The following is a 21,583-nucleotide window of genomic DNA, read 5'->3' as shown; positions in this document are numbered from 1 at the left end:
TAGCGCTGTGGTTGCCAGAATGAAGTAACAGTATCCCCACCTTATATCACAATCTAAGAAAACACAAAGGCCCTGGAAGGACACCCCAGATTTCTTGCTAGTTTGCAACAGAGTCTTGCAAAAGATCCCCCTCTGAACAAGCAGGTTTTTACTCTGAATCTCCCCATCATTATCTCTGTGATACACTGATATCATTCGTGGCCTTGCTATCTTGGTAACACACTTGTTCCTAAATAAATGCATGACTTTATCAAATTCAAAACCATTCAGCCTCTAGGCTGATGGTCAAGGGACCTTGGCAAAAGTCCAAAGCCACGATGAGCTAAAGATCGAGCCTGTTCTCACTGAGGAGACTTTTCATGTCCTGAAAATCTTTGTCCACCAGTGATTCTTTGGCTTTTTCTTGAAAAGAGACAGAACAGAAAGTGAAATGTTCATGAAACGTTTCCCAGTTTTTTGCAAGATTCTTTAGCATTGTCGGTCCCGCAGGGACAGCACTTTGCTTAGAACAGGTTGGGACTGATCCTGTCAATCCCTCAGGTATGCAGGCTCCTCCGACCTTTGGAAGATTGATCTGCTGGGGGCATGCAGGAAAGAGCCTGCACTTTTTATTTTTACGAGTTCTCCAGTGGTCGTCAGTAACGACAAGTGCCACCTGGACCTCGCATGAAACAAACTGGGGGGGGCTGGGGGAAAAAAATTAGAAGAAGGTGTTTCTTACTCTGTCACCAGCCGGACCCATTGGACCAGGGAGGCCTCTTAGTCCTCTTGGGCCCTAATTAACAAAACAAATCAGTGAAAACCCAATCACTGTTAAACATAAAATGGCAGAACAGCACGACGTAGCAACTCAACACAGAAAACATTAAGAAACCGTGAAAAGAGGCAAAAAGCTCAGCCTTCTGATGCACAAATGAGACATTTTCCCCTTCAGTGACGACCTCTGAGCAAGTGACCCTGTGAAGACACCCCGCGCAGACATGCGTTCAGAGTGCCTGCCCTCTCCAGCCTGGCTGTCAAGCCAGCCCAGAGCTCAGCCTCAGATCCACCCAAAAGGTGTCCAGGGCTCTACTATTGCTTGGACGTCTCATCCAAGGTGAGGTGCCAAAAGCAGGACCTGAATTAAAGCTCAGCGAGACCAGCAGGATTTGGTTTTCACCAGCACCAGCTTTCACATTTATTATTCTGCAGAGGCGAGAGCTGTTTGTGTGATGCAGGATGACTGATGGCACCATTGAGCTGCACAGTAAAAGGGTCAAGGGAACCGCTCCAAAGAGTAGGTGTTACCTGCAGGCCAACACTGCCGGGAATTCCTGGAGGACCTGGAGGGCCAGGGTTACCCTGAGAGAGAAAAATTAATTAGACGAGAGGCGAGACGGCATAAGCCTGCCAACACAAAGCCAGGGACCTTCCCATCTTATTTGTCCATGGGCTCCCTCCCACCCACTTCCCTTCCTCCCAACCACTTCGGAATTTGCTTCTACATTACAGGCAATTTTTATTACGTGCAAGAACACTTGATCAGTCAGGAATTTTACCCGAGTGATTAATGCAGGGCTTTTTCCTGAGCTGACATCCCTGCACGTGAGACAACAGGCGTTAACTTATCAAACTGATCTTAACATTGCGATCATTGAGAAGATGAATTTTCTTGAAGTATTAGCACACGGTCATACATGCAGAGCAATGGAAGCCAACGCACTTCAGTCATAGTAACTCCTTGTTGTTCAGCCAATTGCCTCATTTCTCCCTGTCTTCTTGAAGAAATCACTTGTTATGCTGCTTTTAAAAAGAAAAATCCTCCCCCACCCCCTTTACATTGAAGTTTACCTTCTCTCCTTCTTTTCCTATTTCACCAGGTTCTCCTTTGTGACCAGTGTGTCCCTAGAAATAAGAGCTCCAATTATTCACATTCCAGTACAGTCTTGTTTCAAAATTTAGATTTTGTGAGATAGCTAGAAGACCTAAACCCACACAACACAAACAACTTACTGGGAAAATAATGTACGCATGTGCTGTAACCGTGTGAATGGAGGTCACTTCTGGGGTTAATTAGCTATGCACCATTCCTGTGCTCAGTAGCACTGTGTCAGAATTGATCTAGTTTCAGGAAATGCCCAGATTTGGTTTTCAAGAGTGATTTGCGGTGAGACTAGGCTACAGGTCTCCGGACGCAATTCTCAATTACAGGTCAGGGACCAGAACTCAGTTCCCATCACTTTTGAAAATGGGGCCGAGACGCTCCTGAAAACCCCATTCTGCATCTTTAACCTCCCCTTTTGTTTAAGTCATCTTTAATGTCCGCATCATCAAGCTTGCAAAGAAATCCATGTCCCACTGAAATCTTTTCTATAAACTCAGATTCAGTTAGCTTCTTGGCTCCCTTCCTATTACTGTGGGAGAGACCCAGACTAATTTCAGCCATGGCAGATGTTATTCCTCACCATGCAAAAGGTCCTGTGGATCATTTGCATCGTAATTGGAGACCTTCATAGGTTTTTCCATTTCATAAGCTATGAATTTTGAATAGTTATACCCCAAATATTGTGTATTTCTAATGATATTTATGACTCAGCTCAGACACCAAACAGACCTGCAAAAGGTCAGTTCAGGAGGAATCGAGAGCATTTCTCAGGAGATGTTCCACCCATTGCCAACTTCTGCTAAATCCTGCTAAAAAAACTCGAGTCACTTATTACTTCAGCTTACTGCTGGAGTGTAACCTACTGCACACAACTCGTGTGAATCATAGAGGGGACAGAGAAGATGTTTAACTGCTGAGGAAGGTTTCCTGAGTGTTGCAACCTAGAATTTATGTACCAGAATCAAACAACATCAACAGAAAGCTGCTTGGTGCTACACTGGGTATAAAATGACAATTAAATTGTATTTAATCACGTAAGTTATGTCTTGCTACAGTAAAATGTGTACCTCTGTGTTTACAGGGTCTGTGAGCACAACTTAAGAACTGGTGAGATTTTTACAGCCCTCTGAAGTCTGAAAAGGCAGCTCATCATTCTTGAGGCAGCCCTGAACCGCTGCTCTCTGCTTGCTCCCGTTCATCAGTTGTGTCCTACAAGGCTTGCATGATGTTTTAATCTTTGTGCTCGGCCTATGAAAAGGGTTCAATTTCATTTGCAAGAATAAACGGCTGGAGTTAAATCTTCCATCTAGCAAAGGCTGCAATCCTGCAAAGGACGGAGCCACAAAGCTACGTGCCCGCAAGCGCAGGCAGGTACTTGCGGGATGGATGCAAAGCCTCTGGCTGAAGGTGAAGGGAGAGCGCTCACACTTTGCAGGATTGAGTTCAGTGGCGGAGCAGCTATTGCAACAGCCTGCAAAGAGGGCAGGAGCAGGTCCTTCATCCTCCTCTTGTCTCAATTTGGCTGCTTTAGGGGTTTTCTGTTTCGACAGCATAAACCCAGGCAAATGCATGGCTGGTTTGGAGAGCTGTGGGGCCTACAGGAGATGTGTACTGTATACAAAACAGTTTAATCCCAGGGGTTCATAGTGGTATTTATTTTGGGAGACAGACCCTTGTATCTGCAGGTTGTATTTTTCTTACCTTGAACCCTGGCATTCCTGGGGGACCTGGAGGACCCGGCGGGCACAGAGCTGGGCACTGCAAAGAACAGAAACACTCTTTGGTTTATCGAGCACGCACAGCGCATCCAGGGAAGCTGGGTTCATCACTAGGGAGAGGCGAAAAGGTCATGTGGGGTTTGGCTCTAAATCCACTGAATCTAATTCATTCATAGCATCGTGTACTCACTGGCATTTCCCTATGTCAGAGGGTCCTAAACAGGTCCTCAGGCCCCCAGTAGCCCAAAAGAATGATTTATGAATGGTTTGCTTCACTTTGAACACAGGCTGCGAGAAATTCTGAAGGCTGACAGTGGTCCACGGTCCAAAATGCTGGAGAACCACAGCTCCCCAGTGAAGCTGGATGGGTCTCTCATAAATCATTAGGAACATATTTAAATCTATGCATTCATCGACCCCTACTGATTTCCATTAGGCGACTCACCTAACTGAAACAAGGACAAACATTAGAGTTTATCAGACGGGGACCTATAAAAAACTCATCCAAATACCAATAAGCTGGTATCTGCAGACGTCTAGGGGCGGGTAAGTTTGGGAACAAATCAGAACATGCACGGATATTTAATGGGGACTTAAAAGGCCATACTCTAAAAACTATAAATAGGGAACAAGATTTTCTTCTGCAGCTTCTCTTTCATTTGTTTGGTTTTTTTCTCTCAATAAAACCTCAGGCAACACCTCTGTAGCAGAAATTTAATTTTCTAGTATATTCCACGGGGTAACTTAAATTAAACTTGCAGAAATAGTATCATTTTCTATTAACTTCCACATGACTTGCCATAAGGCAATCTAAACTGACTCTGAGCTTTTTTTGGGGCACGCCAATTAGAAAACCAAAGATGCTGTCACAACAACAGCTGTGAAATCTGGAAATGTCACTTCCATCGTTCATGGACTTAACACTCCTTTCATTCCCTTGAAAGAAAGGAGTCGAGACTTTCTCATAAAGAAGGAAGTCTAAACAAAGCATATGCCCATAGGAACCCAGTGCCACCATCCATGGAAATAAACAGTGCAACACACATGACCTTTTCTCTTGCAAAGCAGGACTGGAAACAGATGCATGAAAAGCTGTTGTCATTTACCAAATGCTAAAGTTGTTTTGTAAATGAAGAATGTATGCAAAACCTGCATTTTGGAAAGCAAACTGGAAAGCAAAGATCAAGGAAAAAATTAGCACAAGCACATCTACCTCCTTGAAAGAACATTTCAGTCTTGTAAATACACACACAACACTTATGCATTCAGTGTTAAGGCAGTTTAGACCCACGTCTGCAAATCTGAACAGTGCGTGTTAAATTGTCTGACAGACACCCAAGTATGCCAATGAAAAGCCACATCAGGGATTACACCAAAAAATATCTTCATGCCACATGAAGAAAAACCTACCTGAAGGTCCCCACCGCCATCAGGAAAGGAGCCTGGAAGACCCTGCAATTCACGACACGTGGTCTTTTTAAATATATCAAGACAAACACTGGGAGAAAATACAATTTCTGGAAAACGCACTTTACAGACGCAGCTCAGTTGGAGCAGCATGAGGCAGATACCCAGCCCCACAGCGTAAAATGCAGCTCCTGAGCCCGGAGCATTATGAGCAGCACCAGTCCTCAAAACAGACATGTCAGGGGTGTAATTAGCTTCTGGAGATGCACAGCTGAACTTGGGGAAGAGTCTTGAGCCTTAGGTGATGAAGGCAGCAATTTGAGAAGAGCAGCTGTGCCTGGCTTTCCTTCGGGCCAGGGAAGTTCCTTGGGAAAGACACCCCTACCCTTCCAACCCTTCAGAGATACCGCAAGCAAACCCAAAACAGAGACTTGCTGGTTTCAAGCCCCCTTTGCTGGCCCCTAAAGAACACATCATGATCCAAGCAATCACACGACCCTTGAGAGAACAGAAAGCCCATCCTGCGATCTGCCTGTGCCATAAAGCCTGGATGTCGTTGGGTCCCTCCACCCCCCCAGCACAGACGATAAACAGGAGATAATCAACACACCAAAGTGCAGCCGGTGAAAAGTCACTGCTCTCCTTGGGGCACGGTGTTTACGGCCTGCTGAAACCTAGCCCGGAAAGGGAGCGCTCAAAGCAATGGCAGCAAATAAAACGCGTACGTTCTGGCAGCAAGAAGAAAATTCTGGACTCCCCATGGGAATTTTCGCACATTTATTTGCAAGTCTCAACTTACGGGAGGTCCGGGTGGTCCAGGAGGCCCTGGGAATCCTGGCAGACCAAAGGGACCCTAAAAAGAGTGAAAAATAATAAAAATTCCCCTTCTTAACCATTTAAATGAAAATGCGAAAGGAGAGGAAGGGTGGCTACCAAATACCATTGCATATTTGTGAATGTGGGGCAAGATATCTCTAATGGGACTAAACTGCACCCTTCCTTCTGCAGAGGCCTCTATGACTGCAAAGAGAAGAGCAGACGCATATGCAAGCACAGGGATTAGGACAGAAGAACATATCCCTGCACCTACATCCCTGCTTCCACTGGCTCTGTACCTCTCCGGTGGAGCTGTGGGCACCCAAAAATGATGGTATGCTTCTGCAGAAAGGGCTTGCTCAGATCAGACCCATCCTATTCAGTAGCTTCTTTTGAGGATGCTGAAAGTACACGTCAGCTGGTAACTGACCCCTGTTCTTGTGATATCGGCTGCTCTTTTGTCCTTACTCAGAGTTGGTAAAGGAAGATATGGCTGCAAGCAGTTGCACACCTTTGGCATTGCACTGGTTGACTGGGGTGATCCTACACAAGCTGATACAAGGAATAGCATTGCCCACCGGCGTTTGTAGAGCTTGCAGCGTCTTACGCGTCACGCTTCCAGAATGGGGTAAGAGACCAGAAATGAACCTCATTCTTCTGTGGTTGTGGCACAATCAGTAAATGAGGATCAAATGGTAGGAGAAACTCACAGGAGGACCCCGAAATCCATTTCCACCTGGGAGCCCACTGGGTCCTGGAGGCCCCTGTTGAACAGAGAGAAGATCCTTACACCCGTGGCGACCTCCCATAGCTGCCAAACAAACGGTCTGGCTGTCTTCAGTTGTCTAACCACCCCCCCCCCGAGTAGCAAAATGCTGCACTCAATCACTTTACCAACGCACATTTTTCTGTTTTCCTCCACCTTCCCACATTCCCGCTCTCGTCAATGTTTTGTGTTGCCAAAATCTGTCCCATCTGACACAGGGCGGCTCTGAGATACCCCAGGAACCCACCAAACAAAAGCTGCCCCAGAACTGGTGGTTTCCAGCAATTACAAGGCTGCCGTGCCTTGAATTTACACCAGCGCCAGCTTCCCCGGGGTCACGGTAAGCATAAAAACGTACAAGGCTGCCGACGCAGGAGAGGGACCCAAGGCCTGGGGTGGGTTTGTAACACTCAGAGTATCCAATAAAGGGAGTATACTAATTTAAACCTCTTTTTCAAAAAAGAGCCTCATTACTTACTGGAGGTCCTGGTAGTCCTTTGCCCTGGAAACAACATTTGAAACAGTAAAAGATCACTTTGAAACTGAACATACAGGAAGAAAGCAAACCTCAGAAACTGCTGCTTAATTTTTTTTTAAGTTTCCTTAGCACTCCCCTGTCCCCAATTATTGTAATTTGCAATCAGAACAGTGCTGGAGTCTTAATGAATCCTTTTGTTGCCTCTAATAATTTGTATTCCCTTTACATCGCTGTTACCTACGAGACATCTCTAAGTAAAGCCACATACGGTGATGTGACAGTGGGGCACAGACATTTATGAAGACAACATTCTAATTCATCTACTTTTCCTTTTTTTTCCCTTTTATTAGACATTATCTAATGTCTAATAATCTTGATAGCATTTGATATATGCTAGTCTTTATCCCAAGCTGGCTTGCTTTTAACAACTCAGAGACTAAGAACAGGCCCCGTGTTACCAGAACAGGTCATACATACATATTTAAACACTTCAAGCAATATTTTCACTCGTTCAGGCTTTGATCCCTTTGTTTGGGATACAAGGCTTCCTGTCTTCTCTCGGTGATTGTTTTAGCATAATATTACAAAGCATCTTTACATATGCCCTTCTAGGGGTTACTTACAGCTGGTCCAGGTGGCCCGGCAGGTCCTAACGCACCCTGCAGGAAAAAAACAGAGTGCAGATTAGCAGGGATAAAACAGAAACTCCCACATGGGTAGACACCAACGCTTGCTCTTCTTGACACCAGTCTTTGTTGGAAAACTCCAGCAGTGTCTTACAGTAACAGCACACAGCTGGAGATGCTCAGCTGAATTCACAAATATAAGGACATAAGCTTATGGATAATGACTCTGTCATTCCTGATTAATTACTAGATTAAAGAACATTTTAAGATAGTAGGGATGGATGTTCAGAACTGGCCCCAGTAACTTTCGTCACCATTTTCTGGTCAAGAGAGGAGACGCTAAAGCATGAGCTGTCCTAAAAGACAAATAGATACTTCTGCAAGTCACAGCTGGCCTCAGATTAGTCTCCATGAATATCTAAAGGTTCATAAATTGAGTTTCATCCATTTGAAATATTCTCATTCATAATACATTCATATTGTAGATCCAATGACTAAATTATCTGAAACTATTTACAAGATTTGGACTCATTCTAGTGAATTTTATTAATTCATATATCTTCCCTTCAAGCAAAGACAAAGATTTGGCAGCTTCTGCCTCTTCACTAGCTTCCTTGGCAAATACCCAATCTCCTTTTCCCAGTTTGCATTCTTACTCTTAAGCTTAACTAAAGTTTGGTGAGACCTTATGTCTTAGAATAGAATTAAGTTATTCTTGAAGTTGTTACATTCCCGCTTAACTGAAGATAGTAAGACAGACAGACCTTCTTAATCCCTTTGTTGCATTGCAAAGATGCCACCATTGGCTGGTAGACGGCAAAATTAATTATAGGTAGTAATTCTGAAACAGAAAGTAAATGCAAATATAAAAATGATCAAAAAAACCAGTGTGGTGGGTTGACCTTGGCCAGCAGCTGTTAAGATATCTGCAAGAGATACCGGGCGTGCATTGCTGCCTGATGCTCTCGGGTCTGAGAGCCTCCTCAGAAAATAGCTGTTGCTGCGACAGGGAAAGGAAAAGCAGAGGCAGGCAGCTGATTAGAGCAGACCGATCTTGTCACTCCTTTTAAAAAGCGGAAAAAAAAAGAAAAGGGGGAAAAAAAAAAGTGCAGAATTGCCAGTGTAATTTGCGATGGATGATAAATAAAATAATAGTTTGCTCAACAGCACTGATGCAGCTGTCACGGTGAGTTTCTCTAAGCTGTGCTGACACTCAGGAGCCGCAGAAGAGCCGTGTTGTTCTCCAGGCCCTGCCGCAGACAGCTCTTTGCTTGCATTTGGGTTGTTTTCAGCTGATGTTGCTCTCTGATAAAGGCAGAACTTAAAATAGTTAAGTGAGAAGGTGACAGATTTAAACACAGAACAAACCATGTTGTTATTTATGGACTGTGTTAAACTAGTGCCAGCAAAATCCTCATCTCTCTGTGCAGGGGACAAAGAGCAATTACAGCACGAGGCTTTCCCAGCCTCTCACCAGCCAGATTGCCCAAACCGTTTTTCCAAACGGTCTCAAAACACTGCACAGAAACATCTCGAGAATGATGTCCGGAGCTGGAATTAAATGGCACCTACCCCTCGGACCAGGAGAACAAGGCAGATGGATAGACCCAGGAAATATCCCAACGCACTGCTGTCTAACGTGACCCCAGGGATGACGCCAGCCCTTTCCTAACGTTCTGCGTACCAAACGAGATTAGAAATACTTTCACTTGTTAAGCTTAAGGAGAAACATACAGTGGACCCAAGGCCTCATTAAGAGCAGCCTTGTGAGGAGAGGACTATAATCCAATAAAAATCAACTCTGCGGCAAATGTCAGCTCATTCATTTCTCTTGCTGCAGGTTACTCTGCTTTTCTGATGCCAAACTACTGACGGTTGTAAGGGACAAGCTGGGATCTCCTCCTGCAAAGAAAACATTGAATTCCTGGCACCTACTGACTTATACCCTAATCCTGCCCCCACCGAAACCAGCCGCATAGCCCCTTTCTGCTTTAGCCAGCGTGCCAAAAGGTTAGCAGAGTACCCAAAGTGTCAAGCATTGGCACTTTCCTCTCTTTAATTTTGGTATCTTTGAGGGTGTAAGGTGCAGCACGCGGCAGTGAACATTCCTGGTACGGTAAAAGATCACCGAGTCCCTGAGCAAGCTGACGTGACTCCATTAAGTTCAAAGGAGAGACTCTCATTTACACCTCGATTTTAATAACATTGTCTGACTCAACTCATTCTCCTGGTAACAATGTTCTTTCTCTTTTGATTAGAAAAGAATCTCACCATAATTTTTCACTTTAAAGTAATATACTTTATGAATGTACAACTATGGAGCAAATACTTGATTAATATGACATTCATAAATAAATATGAATAATTATGTTTTCCTCATTGCTTATTGAGTAAAGCACCAAGCTTCAAAATGGCCTTTGAAAACTTTCCAGTGAAGGGCACCAGCATCTAGCACGGAGTTCAGAACCCAGCTTATTCTTGGCTAAAAATAAAGGTGTTTTTTTTTAATTGGAAAAACAAGTAGGCTTAATCTAATCAGTTTGTAAGCAGGACCATGAGAAGAGCTAATGAATGCTGATAGTAACAGGAGATATTTAAGATAAAAACCATCTTGGTATGCTGCCTTCACAGTACTCTGTCCCTGGTCAGATGTGAATCACTGTTGGACTGAAGAAGCATGGCATATAGAGGAAAAGAAATGTTTAGTAATAATGTATTACTAAAAACTGTCTTCCATGAGCCCACTTCCATATGCTAAACACCTTCGCTTTCAGACGCTCCAGTTCAGAAAAATATGCTTATTTAGAAGAAGTCATAGTGTTAAGCATGAATTCAATCCCACAACAGTAAGTAGACACCTGTATTTCAGTGATTCCTGGGAGACTGAAATACGTTCTAAGAGTTGGGGAGAAGAAAGAAAGCTGGGATAACAACAATGCTGTCCTTTTAGAGTGCTAAAGCTTTTAGAGGTTTTCCTTTTCCGGGCTTTTATTAGACCAATTAAAACAATTATCCAGATGGACCACTGACCTTGAAAAGCTCCCATAAATGACAACAGGTCCCAAGTTTGCCCCATGCTGACAGATTGAGTTACAAGACACGGGAAAGCACATCAAATCAGAGCACGTAGTTACAGTAACTGTGCTTGTGTGCTTCTACTAAACAGCTGAAGAGGAAGTTCTTGTGCCCAGAAATTATCTGCTCAATTACCCTGCAAACTAGGAGCTTGTGTGCTAAAGTGGGCATGGGCAAATACTACCACTGAACATCAAAAAGGGGCACAAAACTGCTCAGTCTTCTGCGTGTGGTCCTGAACTTTTCTATTTTAAAAACCAGGGCTCAGTTCCCAGAAGGTGCTGGACTCTTGCCACAGACTGTCTGAGAGCGGTCAGGATTTTACAGCCCTGGATCTCCGGGGAGAAAGATGGGCACGAGGAAAAGCAAAGGAGATGGGGTTTAGTGCAGTGCCGATGGACGGAGGCTTGGAGCTGTGAACAAGACGCTTGGGTCCTGCCACTCAAATTCCCCAGTGGCCAAGCGAACTTTGCCTTGCACGTGGGAAAGGAAGAAGAGCGTATCAAAGATGCGTGGCTCTATCGCTCATCCCTTTAACTAAATGAGACCACTCACAGAGTGTTGAGCTCTGGGTAACTACCTGGGGCAACAAATGGATTACTGAGATATCCCGAACATGTTAGAAAAGTCCACCTTTTTTAACCTCTGCACGCTGTGATGTGTGTTCAGACCATCGCTGCAGCCCCCAGTTAAGAGACCAGTAAATCAGCCGTGGATACAAGCCTTATCTTCCCATGCTGGGAGACAGGAAAATAGCCATGCTGGATAAACATCTGTGCTGAATGGCTCACTAATGTTTAGTTCTTAATGTCACAAGGAGGCTCAAGTGCCTTTCTGGCCCTGCTGTAGATGATCTGAAGGACATCTGTAACATCTCAGGCAATCATTTCTCTGTCCCTGTGGTGCCCCTTAGCAGAGCTGTAATATGCAGGAAGCAAGAAAAACCCTCTTATTTCTTGCTATGCTGGCAGGAGAAGTTTATGCCAAAGCAACTAATAATGTCAACCATATGGACAGCCCCAGAATTAACAAAAGGCAAAAGTTTAAACAGTTAACACACAGTAGCAGTAATTATAAACATAACAGAGCTGGGTACTCAGACTGCACATAAAAGCCAAAATAGCTTCACTTTGATAAACTTCGTAATTAAGTCTATCGACTGCTTCAAGGAACTTTTTAGATACTCAAAATATCGCTAGAGCTGTTCTGCACTGGCACTCCCACCACTGAGGCTATCCAAGCCCATTCAAAGCCATGTGAAAGAAAGATGGATCTCATGCCCTGCCTAATGAAAAGCCATCTGGGGCTTCATTTCAAGGGTCCAAGTATTCTGCAAGGGTGTATGGATAAATGCGCCATAGTAATCAATGCTTGAATGTCACCGATTTACAAAGGAATGAGAAATCATTAATCAATCAGTGACAAAGCTCATTTAAAGGGACTTAGGATCTAACGTGGTACTCACACGGTCTCCTGGAGGCCCATTTGGGCCAGGTGGGCCATCAGTTCCTGTTAAACCCTGTAAAAAACAAAAAAAACCCAAAAAAACCCCTAAGCGTGAAAACAGAGAAATACAGTAAGAGCAGCTATAGGAAGTCCCTGTCACTATCACCAGCACAAATCATCTGGATGCCAATCTCTCAGGAAAGCCTAACCATTTTATTTCTCTCTGTAATTAATCATAAAGGAAAGGACCAGAAGCAAATTATCAGTATTGTGCCCTGCGCATTTAAGTGTGGGTAAACAGCACCAAGTAGTCTTGTTACTGGTGTTTACTGAGTTGCAGCTTAGCTGTGGAGGCTGACTAAACGCTTCCTCTCGGCTAGTGCAGAAGAAAATGTGCTGGCTAAAACTTTACCCCTGCTCAGCTACCATGGCAGTAAGCCGGGAAAACTTGACTGTGGGCAGTCACTTGTCCAGAGCTGTAGGGCAAATCCCAGGCCAGTGACCAGCAAGCCTCAGCTAGGAAGTGTGACTGGATTTCTGAATTGACGCTCAATGGGTTTGCTCCAGAAATGTCAGCTGCTGCCTGTATTTCTGCAGACTTGCCCAGTGCACCTCTGAAGAACTGCCACGTTTCATTGTAAAAGTGCTGTCCTATCAGCTACGCATCTCAAAATTGTTCTTATAGTCCTTAGTTCAATCAAGGGATGCTTTCAACTCTTAAAATATCTCCATATACACAAGACATATATGTAGATCCAGGACCTAGTTTGCTTCTCCAGTAGACATAGAGAAAGTTGATGACAGACTTCAGGAAAACACCCACACCTATGTGAAATGTTTAAAAGATCTAAGAGAAGATGACAAAATACTCACATCCACTCCAGGAAGGCCAGGCAACCCGGCTTCACCAGCTGCTCCAGGCTTCCCTGGTGCACCTTTTGGCCCCTAAATCAGATAAACAGGCAATTATTTTTAACATACTAACAAGAGAAACGTGGCGTGTGCTGCTACAGGCTACAAGATGGAACTTCATTTGTTTATGTGTTAATCTTACACCGTACAACATGGAAGAATTCCTGCAGCGAGACGAAGCTTGCCATGAATCCATATCCAAATCCTAATTAATTAATTTCAGTGCTTTGGCTCAGTTCCACACACAGTTACTCATAAGCTGTTCCTAGCAGAGGGGTAGAAAGGGATGGGGTAAGTAGCCCAAACCAAACTGCTGTGCCACCTGGTACAATTTTGAGCACCCCTTGGCAGACTGAGGAGCTGAAGCAGACTCAGACCAATGCTGCAGATCAAGAGGAAAGTGAGCCAGTAAGTCTTAGCTCTTGCAATGTGTCCTTCTCAAAAGGATGAGCAAGTCAACGTCAACCAGAAAATACTCACTGGTGGGCCTGGCAAACCAGGAGGGCCCGGCTCTCCCTAAATGAAAGAAAAAAAGACATCAGCGTTAGTGCCGAACCTCTTTCTGTTGACTTTTTGCCACAACGGTGTCCCAACTGTCATAGCACTCAAGTCTCCCTTCATGCCCACTCCCAAGATTTACCATGCTCAGTCTTACGAAGCTGATGCTCTAGATCCTGCTACCCTCTAAAGCAGGATGAACTTGGGTGGCCTTTTCCACCTTTACAATGGCAGATATGGTGAAACCCACATCCTCAGCCTCCCAGAGAGAACCAGTGCTTCTCAGTGGTGCCCAGCACCTCCAACTTTTTCCAGATATACTTAGAAATTGTTTGCACTTGGGCTTGTCTGCAAGTGGGGCAGAGAGGAAGCTGGATGGCCATGGAGGCTTTCAAACATCTTCCTGATGAAACAGAGGGATACAATGATAAGCCTCCAGGTATCCAGGACACAGTATGAAACTGTGGTACGACCAGGAGTTGGGGACCATCAGAGAGTGAAGAATGAACAAACTGCCTACAGTGATTTTCTTTGTATGACTAAACTTTGCCAGGAAAAGCAAATGAAAGCCCCCAGCTGATTTCCACCCAACTCAATTGCACAATCTGGATTTAACCCAATTTTTATTAAATATTTCAAAAGTGCTCATTTTTTCCTCTCCTAATGGAAAGCAACTTTTAAGAACAGCATTAAAGGTGTTTGAAAGACAATATTTAAGAAGTCTTTGAATCACTCCTTCTAGCTCAGCCAGCTGTAACATCATTCAGGAGCTTGCATAGACCCCAGACAACAAGATATTTGTGTTTTATTGTTAGCCCCCAAAAGAAGCAATCATCTGTGACTAGCAGAAGCTTGACTGGAGCTTGGTTTCCCATCTCATCCCACAGAAAATCACTTTGTGTCCCAGTTTCAGATGTCTGCACGGTACCCTCCCCTCCTGGCTTTAGGATAAGTGCACCAAATATTGTGAGAGGTTCAGGTATTGCGGGCGAGCAGAGGGGAAGGGGCATGTTGATACCCTGGAAGAAAAAACACCCATATGGAAAAAGGGTGGTTATTAACAGAGCAAGGCTAGAAATAACACCATCCCCACCGTGGGCCTGATAATTAGGCGTTAGAAGGCAGTAAGCAAAGTTGTGGAATTTATAGCACGTTTCTATATTTACTGTGTCGGCAACTGTGAAGTCTGTGGGCAAATCTCTCCTGCCTGGCTGCCTTGGTTCGCTCAGGCGAGGATTTATGTACTGCACTGGTGACCGATCAATGCACAGACCAGAGGGTCATTGAACAGAGGGATCTTTATGCTCCGTCTTGCTAAAGCTGTCCTTTGCCCACAGATCTTCCATAAATAGTTATCATTATCATAGGTGGGGAAGGTCCCCTGCCAAGGAAATGAAAGGAGCAGTTCTTTTGCAATGAATGGTTTGAAAAGGCAGCTAGAAATGGCAGTAGAGGTGGTTTACTCCCTTCTCCATCGCTGGAGATTGCCAGCCCCTTGCATTTTTTCTAGCCCGTGTGATGGTAATCCATACAGCAAGGTCACGGCGTCAGCAAAGGCTGCTTGGGACCATCTGAAACCCTGATCCTGCCATCGTGGACCCCTGCGGGACTCTGCAGGAGCACCAGAACTTCAGTCAGCTGAATCAAAAGCCTAATCAGTGTTTATACCCCTAATGCCAGATCACTGGGAATTAGAGGCAAAAGCTGTCAGCAAAAGGAAATGCTCTCCTGGTGCTAAGCGAGAGGGAAGGAAGTTTACTCTTTCTTAGCAAGTCAAGCCAGGAGACGGAAAGTGGGGGAAAAAAAACCCCTTGATTTTTGAGAAGTGACAATTGCTTATTAGCAATTTGGGGAATTACATCCCCAGAAATAATTCACAGGAACTTGTCACTAATTCTTTTGATCATAACATGCTGTTTCTATTCTTGGGAGGGAGAGATTTTGCTTGTTACCGAGTATAAAACGTGAAGCATGTAAAAGGCTATAATTATAAAATATTTCAGAGGGACTTAATGTTGCAGCTCCCACCGAAAGGCGGGAATGAAAGCAGGAGCTTCTAGAAATTGTGCTTATGGGGTTCATCCAAGGTTTGTTTGGAGATATCCTGAATAATTCAGTTGTATGTTACGCATCGCTCACTGCTCACGGCCAACGGTAAGGGACTGCTGAACACCTCGGCAGCACTCATGCAGCTCAAAGAGTGTTCAGCGACTCTTCCCACACAGCGTTCATCCAATGCCATCTGTGAAGACGACCCAGCTGGAGTGGCTTACAGAGTTCAGGGAACTTGCATAGGTACGGTCCAGAAAAGTTCTGATCGTGCTTTAAAAATACGTCTCATCACTAAAGAAAAAAAGAACAACAGAATAATGGTTTCATTCTTTCCAGTGGTAGAATTGGCACTACCACTCAGGCTCCACACGATCCTCTCCATGCAGCACCATGAAAATGCAGACCAGTGTTGGATTTTATATGCCATAATTTTTTAGAAGGTACTGCCAGAAAAACAGTAGCCCTTAAACCGGGAGGCTTGTATGACTGTGCTCAACACTAGCCACAGCTCTGAATCTCTTCTCCTATGCAATTCCTTAAAGGACTAAATGTCCTGTTGAATAGCAGAAACCATCCTGGAGCCTGTCCCTGAACAGCTGGACCACCTTGAATGAACAGGGCACCCGACAACCTATATCCATAGGAGGGATGTAGATCAGGTCTGGCCAAATGACAGACTATTTCTGCATAGCCAAAACTCCAGCCTCAAGCTAGGACTGCAAGACTCGGCACCTTAAATACTTTATTCAGCTGTTTGATTTATTAGGACTAAGTTCTTCATATTAATTAGATGTTGCTATTTGGTCCTGTCCCACAGGGAGCCTTCCGAAGTTTTTAGCAGTGGATTAAAGGGCGCAGGTTCACGTGACCAACATCTCCCCAGGCTCCTGTTTCCAAGAGCAATCAGAAGTGATGCTGGTACTGTTCCAGAATTAAGGGGTGAAATATCCTGTAGAAAGCAGGAACTGAACGACACAATTACAGGGATTTGTTTCTTTCCGATTGCCTGTATGCAGAAGTTGGTTATGACTTGAAGCCTGAAGGGCTTCGTCCCTCCCAAATTCTTCTTTTTCACTCTGTACAGAAAACACAGCCACTCCTTTCCTGAAGCCCGCTGGCCACACTGATGTCCTGCTGCAGTGACTCCACAGGCTCGCTGCTGCGAACGTGAACACGTGTCCTTTCTCCTCTTCCAGGGTGTCCCCTCAAGCCTTTTATCACATTATGAAAAAAAAGCAGAGAGAAACCGTCGAGGTACCAGCTCTGAACTTTTGACGCTAAAAAGCCAGAGCGAGATTTTCAATAAACAGCCTCCATTAGTCAAAAGGACACTTTAGAGGAACTAGCTGCAAATCAATGAGGTTCTCTCTTCAGACCAGCCTTACTCACAGAGCCACTATGAAAGCTCACCACTGAAGACAAAAAAGCTCCTTGTTCACCATATACCAGGGAACTCATATATCTTTTTTACCTTCTTATCCAAAAAGAAAGTGACCTGCATGGAATGAATAATTTTTTTCAAGGTTGCTTAAAGGCCCAGTTCCAATAAACTTACTGCAGACAAACTTTAAAAGGCCCTGCCCTATTCCATAAGCAGCTTAGAGACAAGCGCTACTCAAACTGAGTATTGAAGCAGGAATCCAGCCTTTTGCATTTGATGTGGTTGTGTTGAAGGTCCATCTGATGCTCTTTTTCTCCATTGCCAACCACAGGACACAATTCAGTCCTTATCCACCAGATGCACAGAAGAAAAATTTTTCATTTCTATGGAAACATCAATTAAAAGTAACAGGACAAGTTTTTTTTCCCTCCTCCAGTACGTCCTGTGGTACATAGTCTTCTGCCTCTGCAGGAGGTGTACGTATAAGGAACTGCCTGCTGAAATAAAGGGTGCCCATTTCATTTGCCTCTTGTGCCACTACAGGCAACTCGTGTCCGGCAACACACGAACCAGATTCTGACCTCTCACGTGCCAACGTAAGTTAGGGATAGCCATACTGCCAATGTTGAAATAAAACCAATATGAGTAAGAGTAGTGTCCAGTGCTGCGTATTTGAGTTTCTTGGAGCCTCTCTAGAAACATGGATGCTCTGAAGTGTCACATAAACCTCTCTCTGAACTACAGAACATGCAATGACTCCGGCACGTGTCGTACCCATGCACTCAACCTTACCTATTACATTCCCCTTCCTCCCTAGACACCAAAAGAGAAATACCCTACTTTGCAAACAGGGTCACGAATCCCTGTGCATACGCTACTTTTGTCCTGAACTCTCTCTTGAGAGGGGATTGATCTTGCAAAGAACCTGAGGCCACTCAGCACCTCCACTCGCTGTTCTGACTCTTGCAGAAGGAGGTCTCTTGCGAGTAGGCTGGTTCTCCAGGTCCCTCTGCCTCTAAGGATGGCCCAAAGGCTGGGTCTCTGGAGAACAAGAGCAGCTTCTCTACTCAGTTGGCTCTGCCCCTGCTCCACCCCTCGCCCTCCCTCGGCCGAGCCTGCCCTCTGCCGTAAGGCACTCACATCGATGCCGTCCTTGCCAGATGGTCCAGGGGGTCCTCGTGGTCCAGGGGGGCCTTGTGGTCCTACTCTCTGAAAGGAGTGGGAGAAAGAGAGAGAGAAGAGTTTATTTTTGCATCAGAAAAAACATACGAGCTAAATCAGAAAGCAATGGGCGAGTCCTACAGCTTGTCCCTAAATCTGCACTAGCCCTCCATCCCCCAGGGCCCCCCAGCATCCTGGGTGGACTCAGAAGCGGTGCAAGGCTCTTTGGAAAATGCTTTTGACTGAGCACATCCTCGGGGCTCCCAACTTGTTTAACTGGTGGCTTATGCTGGGAATCGGAGCTGGTCACTGGGCAGCAAATGGGTTTTGGTTGTATAGGAAACGGTTCTCACTGCCTACGGGCACGTTGCATTTGGGGCAGAGGAGGAAATGCAAAGCCCACCGAAAATAGGTGCCAAGTGCTTGGCATTAAAAATCAATTTATAGTCCCGGTCTGATGGGGTGACAGAAGAGCCAGGCAGACACCACTGCAGACAGAAGGAGAAAGGGAAAGTCTCCTCTCTGAGCAGGATACCATTTGAAAATCTGGGATTTTGGAGGAGGTCTGAGGTGGGGGGAAGGAAAGAAAGGTCCAATAAATGACTTCTGTATGGAGAGGGCTCCAGAGAGCAACTTGCTGTAGCTTCAGCGAACAAAGGTTTCATTGTAGAAGCAGCTCTGCTCACAGCAGATGAGGGCAGCTCTGAATTCCCAAGCCAGACTGCAAAAATTCCTCACTAACACAATGAAAAACCTCACTGAGGAGTTACTTCCCCAGGCAATAATATTAACACTGTACAGGGAAGTTTAATATAGCTTCACATCTGAGGTAAACATGGGTTAAATATGCTACAAGTGTAGAATTTGAAAATTGATTGAGAGAAGGAATAAGAAATTCTGATTCAGAGGAAGACCCGTATCAGGAGATCAGTCTCACTGGCAACCATTACTTGATTGTAAAAGAAAACCGTTTCTCTCGCATCAACAGGTCTCCCCTTTCCCAAGGCTTTCTCTCTCGTAACTGCAGTCCTGAATGGGAAGCCAATACTTTTTACGGAAAGGATAACGCAGCAGTTTCTACACAGGAGGATACGATCTAAAAGCCTACCTACACAGGTACAAAACCAGATGCGCTGTATAACAGCACAAGCAACACACACGTTTTTAATAAACTTTAGACTCTAACAACTTGCTTATTGCCACATTTCATCCTGCAGGTAGGTAGAACACACACAGATCGCTATCTTTTTCCCTTACGGACTTTCTTCTTGAGCACAAGACATAAATGAGGCTTCTTACCTGAGCTGGGGTTGTGGCTAAGAGCTGACCTAGGAAGAGAAGCCCAAGAGCGGAGAATCCAGCCATGGTGCCCAGGCTCTGCCTCTCTTCGTTCCTCCTGGGCAGCGAAACCCTTTCTCCTCCGGGGTCCAGCAGATCCCTCCTCCTCCTCCCGGGTCTCAGCTTACAAACCAGAGACTCCTCGCCTCCAGATAAACCTGCGGCTCCAGCTGGAGGGGCAGAGCTCAGGAGCACAGGCAACGAGGGGCTGAGCTGGGAGGAGAGAGGAGGTTTGGGAAGGAGGTGGGAGAAGGAGGGGGAGCAGCAGTCAGTCGGGAAGAGAAGCTCTCATTCATGCCCCGCTGGGTAGCCCCAGCCTTGAGCAAACAGGGAGGGAGCCTAAGGAAGGGCCAGACTTGCAGACACACCGCAGGAGCAAAATTCGGCTGCTCCGGCCGGAGATACAAAGATGTTCCTTAGGTCTCATCCAGGCCGTTTCTCAAAGCCCATCACCACCTCGGTGCTGGACAGATAAAAAGCAACAGAGCGAGAGTTATTCAGTGCCTGAGGCTACTTAACTTTACTAGAGAAATTAATATACCTGTAACGAGCGCAAGATGCACTACAGAGAAATGCACTTACTGCTTTGTGAGATAGATTAACTCTGGAAGTGTATTCACATCTGTGTTGTGGTTGGTTGTTTTTTTTTTTTTTTTTTACAGGGAGATCTACTAAAGAATGCCAACTGATTTCTTGAGAAAGAGATGAATCTTGACCAGAGAACAGATGATTGCAGACAGATACAAGGAGGAAGAAAAAAGGAGAAACAGTCCCAGACACAAACACAAAAAAAAAAAAAGGAAGAATTGCCTTTGAAATATTTGCAAGGAATGAACAGGATGACAGTTCCCAGCTAGATGATCCCAAATGGCAATATATTCATGAAGAAACATCATCTGCAAATAGCTTCATGCTTCCCTTTATCGATTAAAGACAACTTCATCGAAAGCAGGGCTTGGAAGCAGAGAGGAACAGTGGCAAGATTCATCAGGAATGAAATAACACAGCTCATTGGGTTAGCAAGAGGAGAGCAGAAGTGGAAAAGCAAAGCTTAAAAAATGAAATACAAGGTTTCAGTTTGGCATCCTTACACCAGGAGGTTTATATGAGCACACAGGGTGTGCCTGTCCAGCTCCCCAGCAGCCAGTATTGCACCAACCTTGAACAGAGGGATAAAGGGCTCAAAGATTTACTAAGTTCCCACAAGATTTTGTGGAACAGGCAGCTGGGGACAGAAAGGGAGCATGTGTCTGTACGCCTTCGGATGGCTTCAAAGTAAACTGAATGCTTTATTAGACACCACAAACCCGCAGAAGACCAGCGCGGTCGCAGGAACTGCTTTGCACAGAGCTTATACCTCTCTCCTTCACTCTGAGGCCAACCGATGGGATGAGAGAAGGCAAAGCAGATCCAAATTCCTCAGCCACACATGGCTCATAGCAATCCAGGCTTTGGAGGGCTGCTGCAAGCTGAGGAAGAGCCCTGTGAGTATTCAGCTTGAAGCCCACCCCAGCAGAACAAGAGGAGGAACCCTCCTCCTCTCCTTCCACAGCCCCAGGCAGAGGGAGCACAGCTGAAGGGACGCAGCGACTTACAGAAGTCACCACCACAAAGACAACCCTGCGTCCTGAAGGAAAAGGCCCACAAGACTAAAGCCCCCTTTTGCTCGAAAGCAAAGTCCTTGTTCGCCCTACAAAGCGTCACAACACACGCTTGGGAGGATGACAGCACAGAGCCGAGACAGGACATACCGAAACTTTTCAAAGTACATCATTAAACAAGCAGCATGTGTGTGGGGGGGTGTCTCTTCCCCACAGATATTCACTGGACGCTTTTTACAGCGGTGGAGGAAGACTTGATCGTCATCTCCACGTGGAAAAAGCAGCAGGTTTATCTCAAGGTTCCTCTGCTTGGGAATGCTGGACAGCCCCGGGCACCCGCTCGTTGGAGGTGCCCAAGCAACAGCAGATGGCTACAGGGTGTGGTGGTGGTGGGGCAGATTTTCGGTCGTGTCCTGCCTTCAAAGATGAAAAAAAAAACCCCAT

General features: G+C 45.3%; 1 protein-coding gene across 2 annotated transcripts in view; it reads right to left on the bottom strand.

Annotated features, from left to right (window-relative positions):
* The window catches only part of COL9A3 (collagen type IX alpha 3 chain), a 42,143-nt gene that overhangs the window by 18,744 nt on the left and 1,816 nt on the right, over window positions 1–21,583 (bottom strand). The window contains exons 2-15 of one of the 2 annotated variants that reach the window (XM_049816427.1): window positions 19,500–21,556; window positions 18,180–18,248; window positions 13,589–13,624; window positions 13,070–13,141; window positions 12,216–12,269; window positions 7,673–7,708; window positions 7,050–7,073; window positions 6,516–6,569; window positions 5,789–5,842; window positions 4,993–5,034; window positions 3,566–3,622; window positions 1,831–1,884; window positions 1,288–1,341; window positions 722–775 (exon numbers count right to left, since the gene is read on the bottom strand). In XM_049816427.1, coding sequence (XP_049672384.1) covers window positions 722–775; window positions 1,288–1,341; window positions 1,831–1,884; window positions 3,566–3,622; window positions 4,993–5,034; window positions 5,789–5,842; window positions 6,516–6,569; window positions 7,050–7,073; window positions 7,673–7,708; window positions 12,216–12,269; window positions 13,070–13,141; window positions 13,589–13,624; window positions 18,180–18,248; window positions 19,500–19,565 — 726 coding nt within the window. In that variant the 5' untranslated portion in view covers window positions 19,566–21,556. Of the gene's footprint in view, window positions 1–721; window positions 776–1,287; window positions 1,342–1,830; window positions 1,885–3,565; window positions 3,623–4,992; window positions 5,035–5,788; window positions 5,843–6,515; window positions 6,570–7,049; window positions 7,074–7,672; window positions 7,709–8,439; window positions 8,517–12,215; window positions 12,270–13,069; window positions 13,142–13,588; window positions 13,625–18,179; window positions 18,249–19,499; window positions 21,557–21,583 lie in introns of those variants that run through there. The other variant, XM_049816428.1, reaches the window with a different exon arrangement.

Source organism: Accipiter gentilis, chromosome 14, assembly GCF_929443795.1.
Source record: "Accipiter gentilis chromosome 14, bAccGen1.1, whole genome shotgun sequence".
NCBI classification, from domain to species: Eukaryota; Metazoa; Chordata; class Aves; order Accipitriformes; family Accipitridae; genus Astur; species Astur gentilis.
The sequence above is the reverse complement of the archived record's forward strand: the minus strand, read 5'-3'. Positions and strand labels throughout refer to the sequence as shown.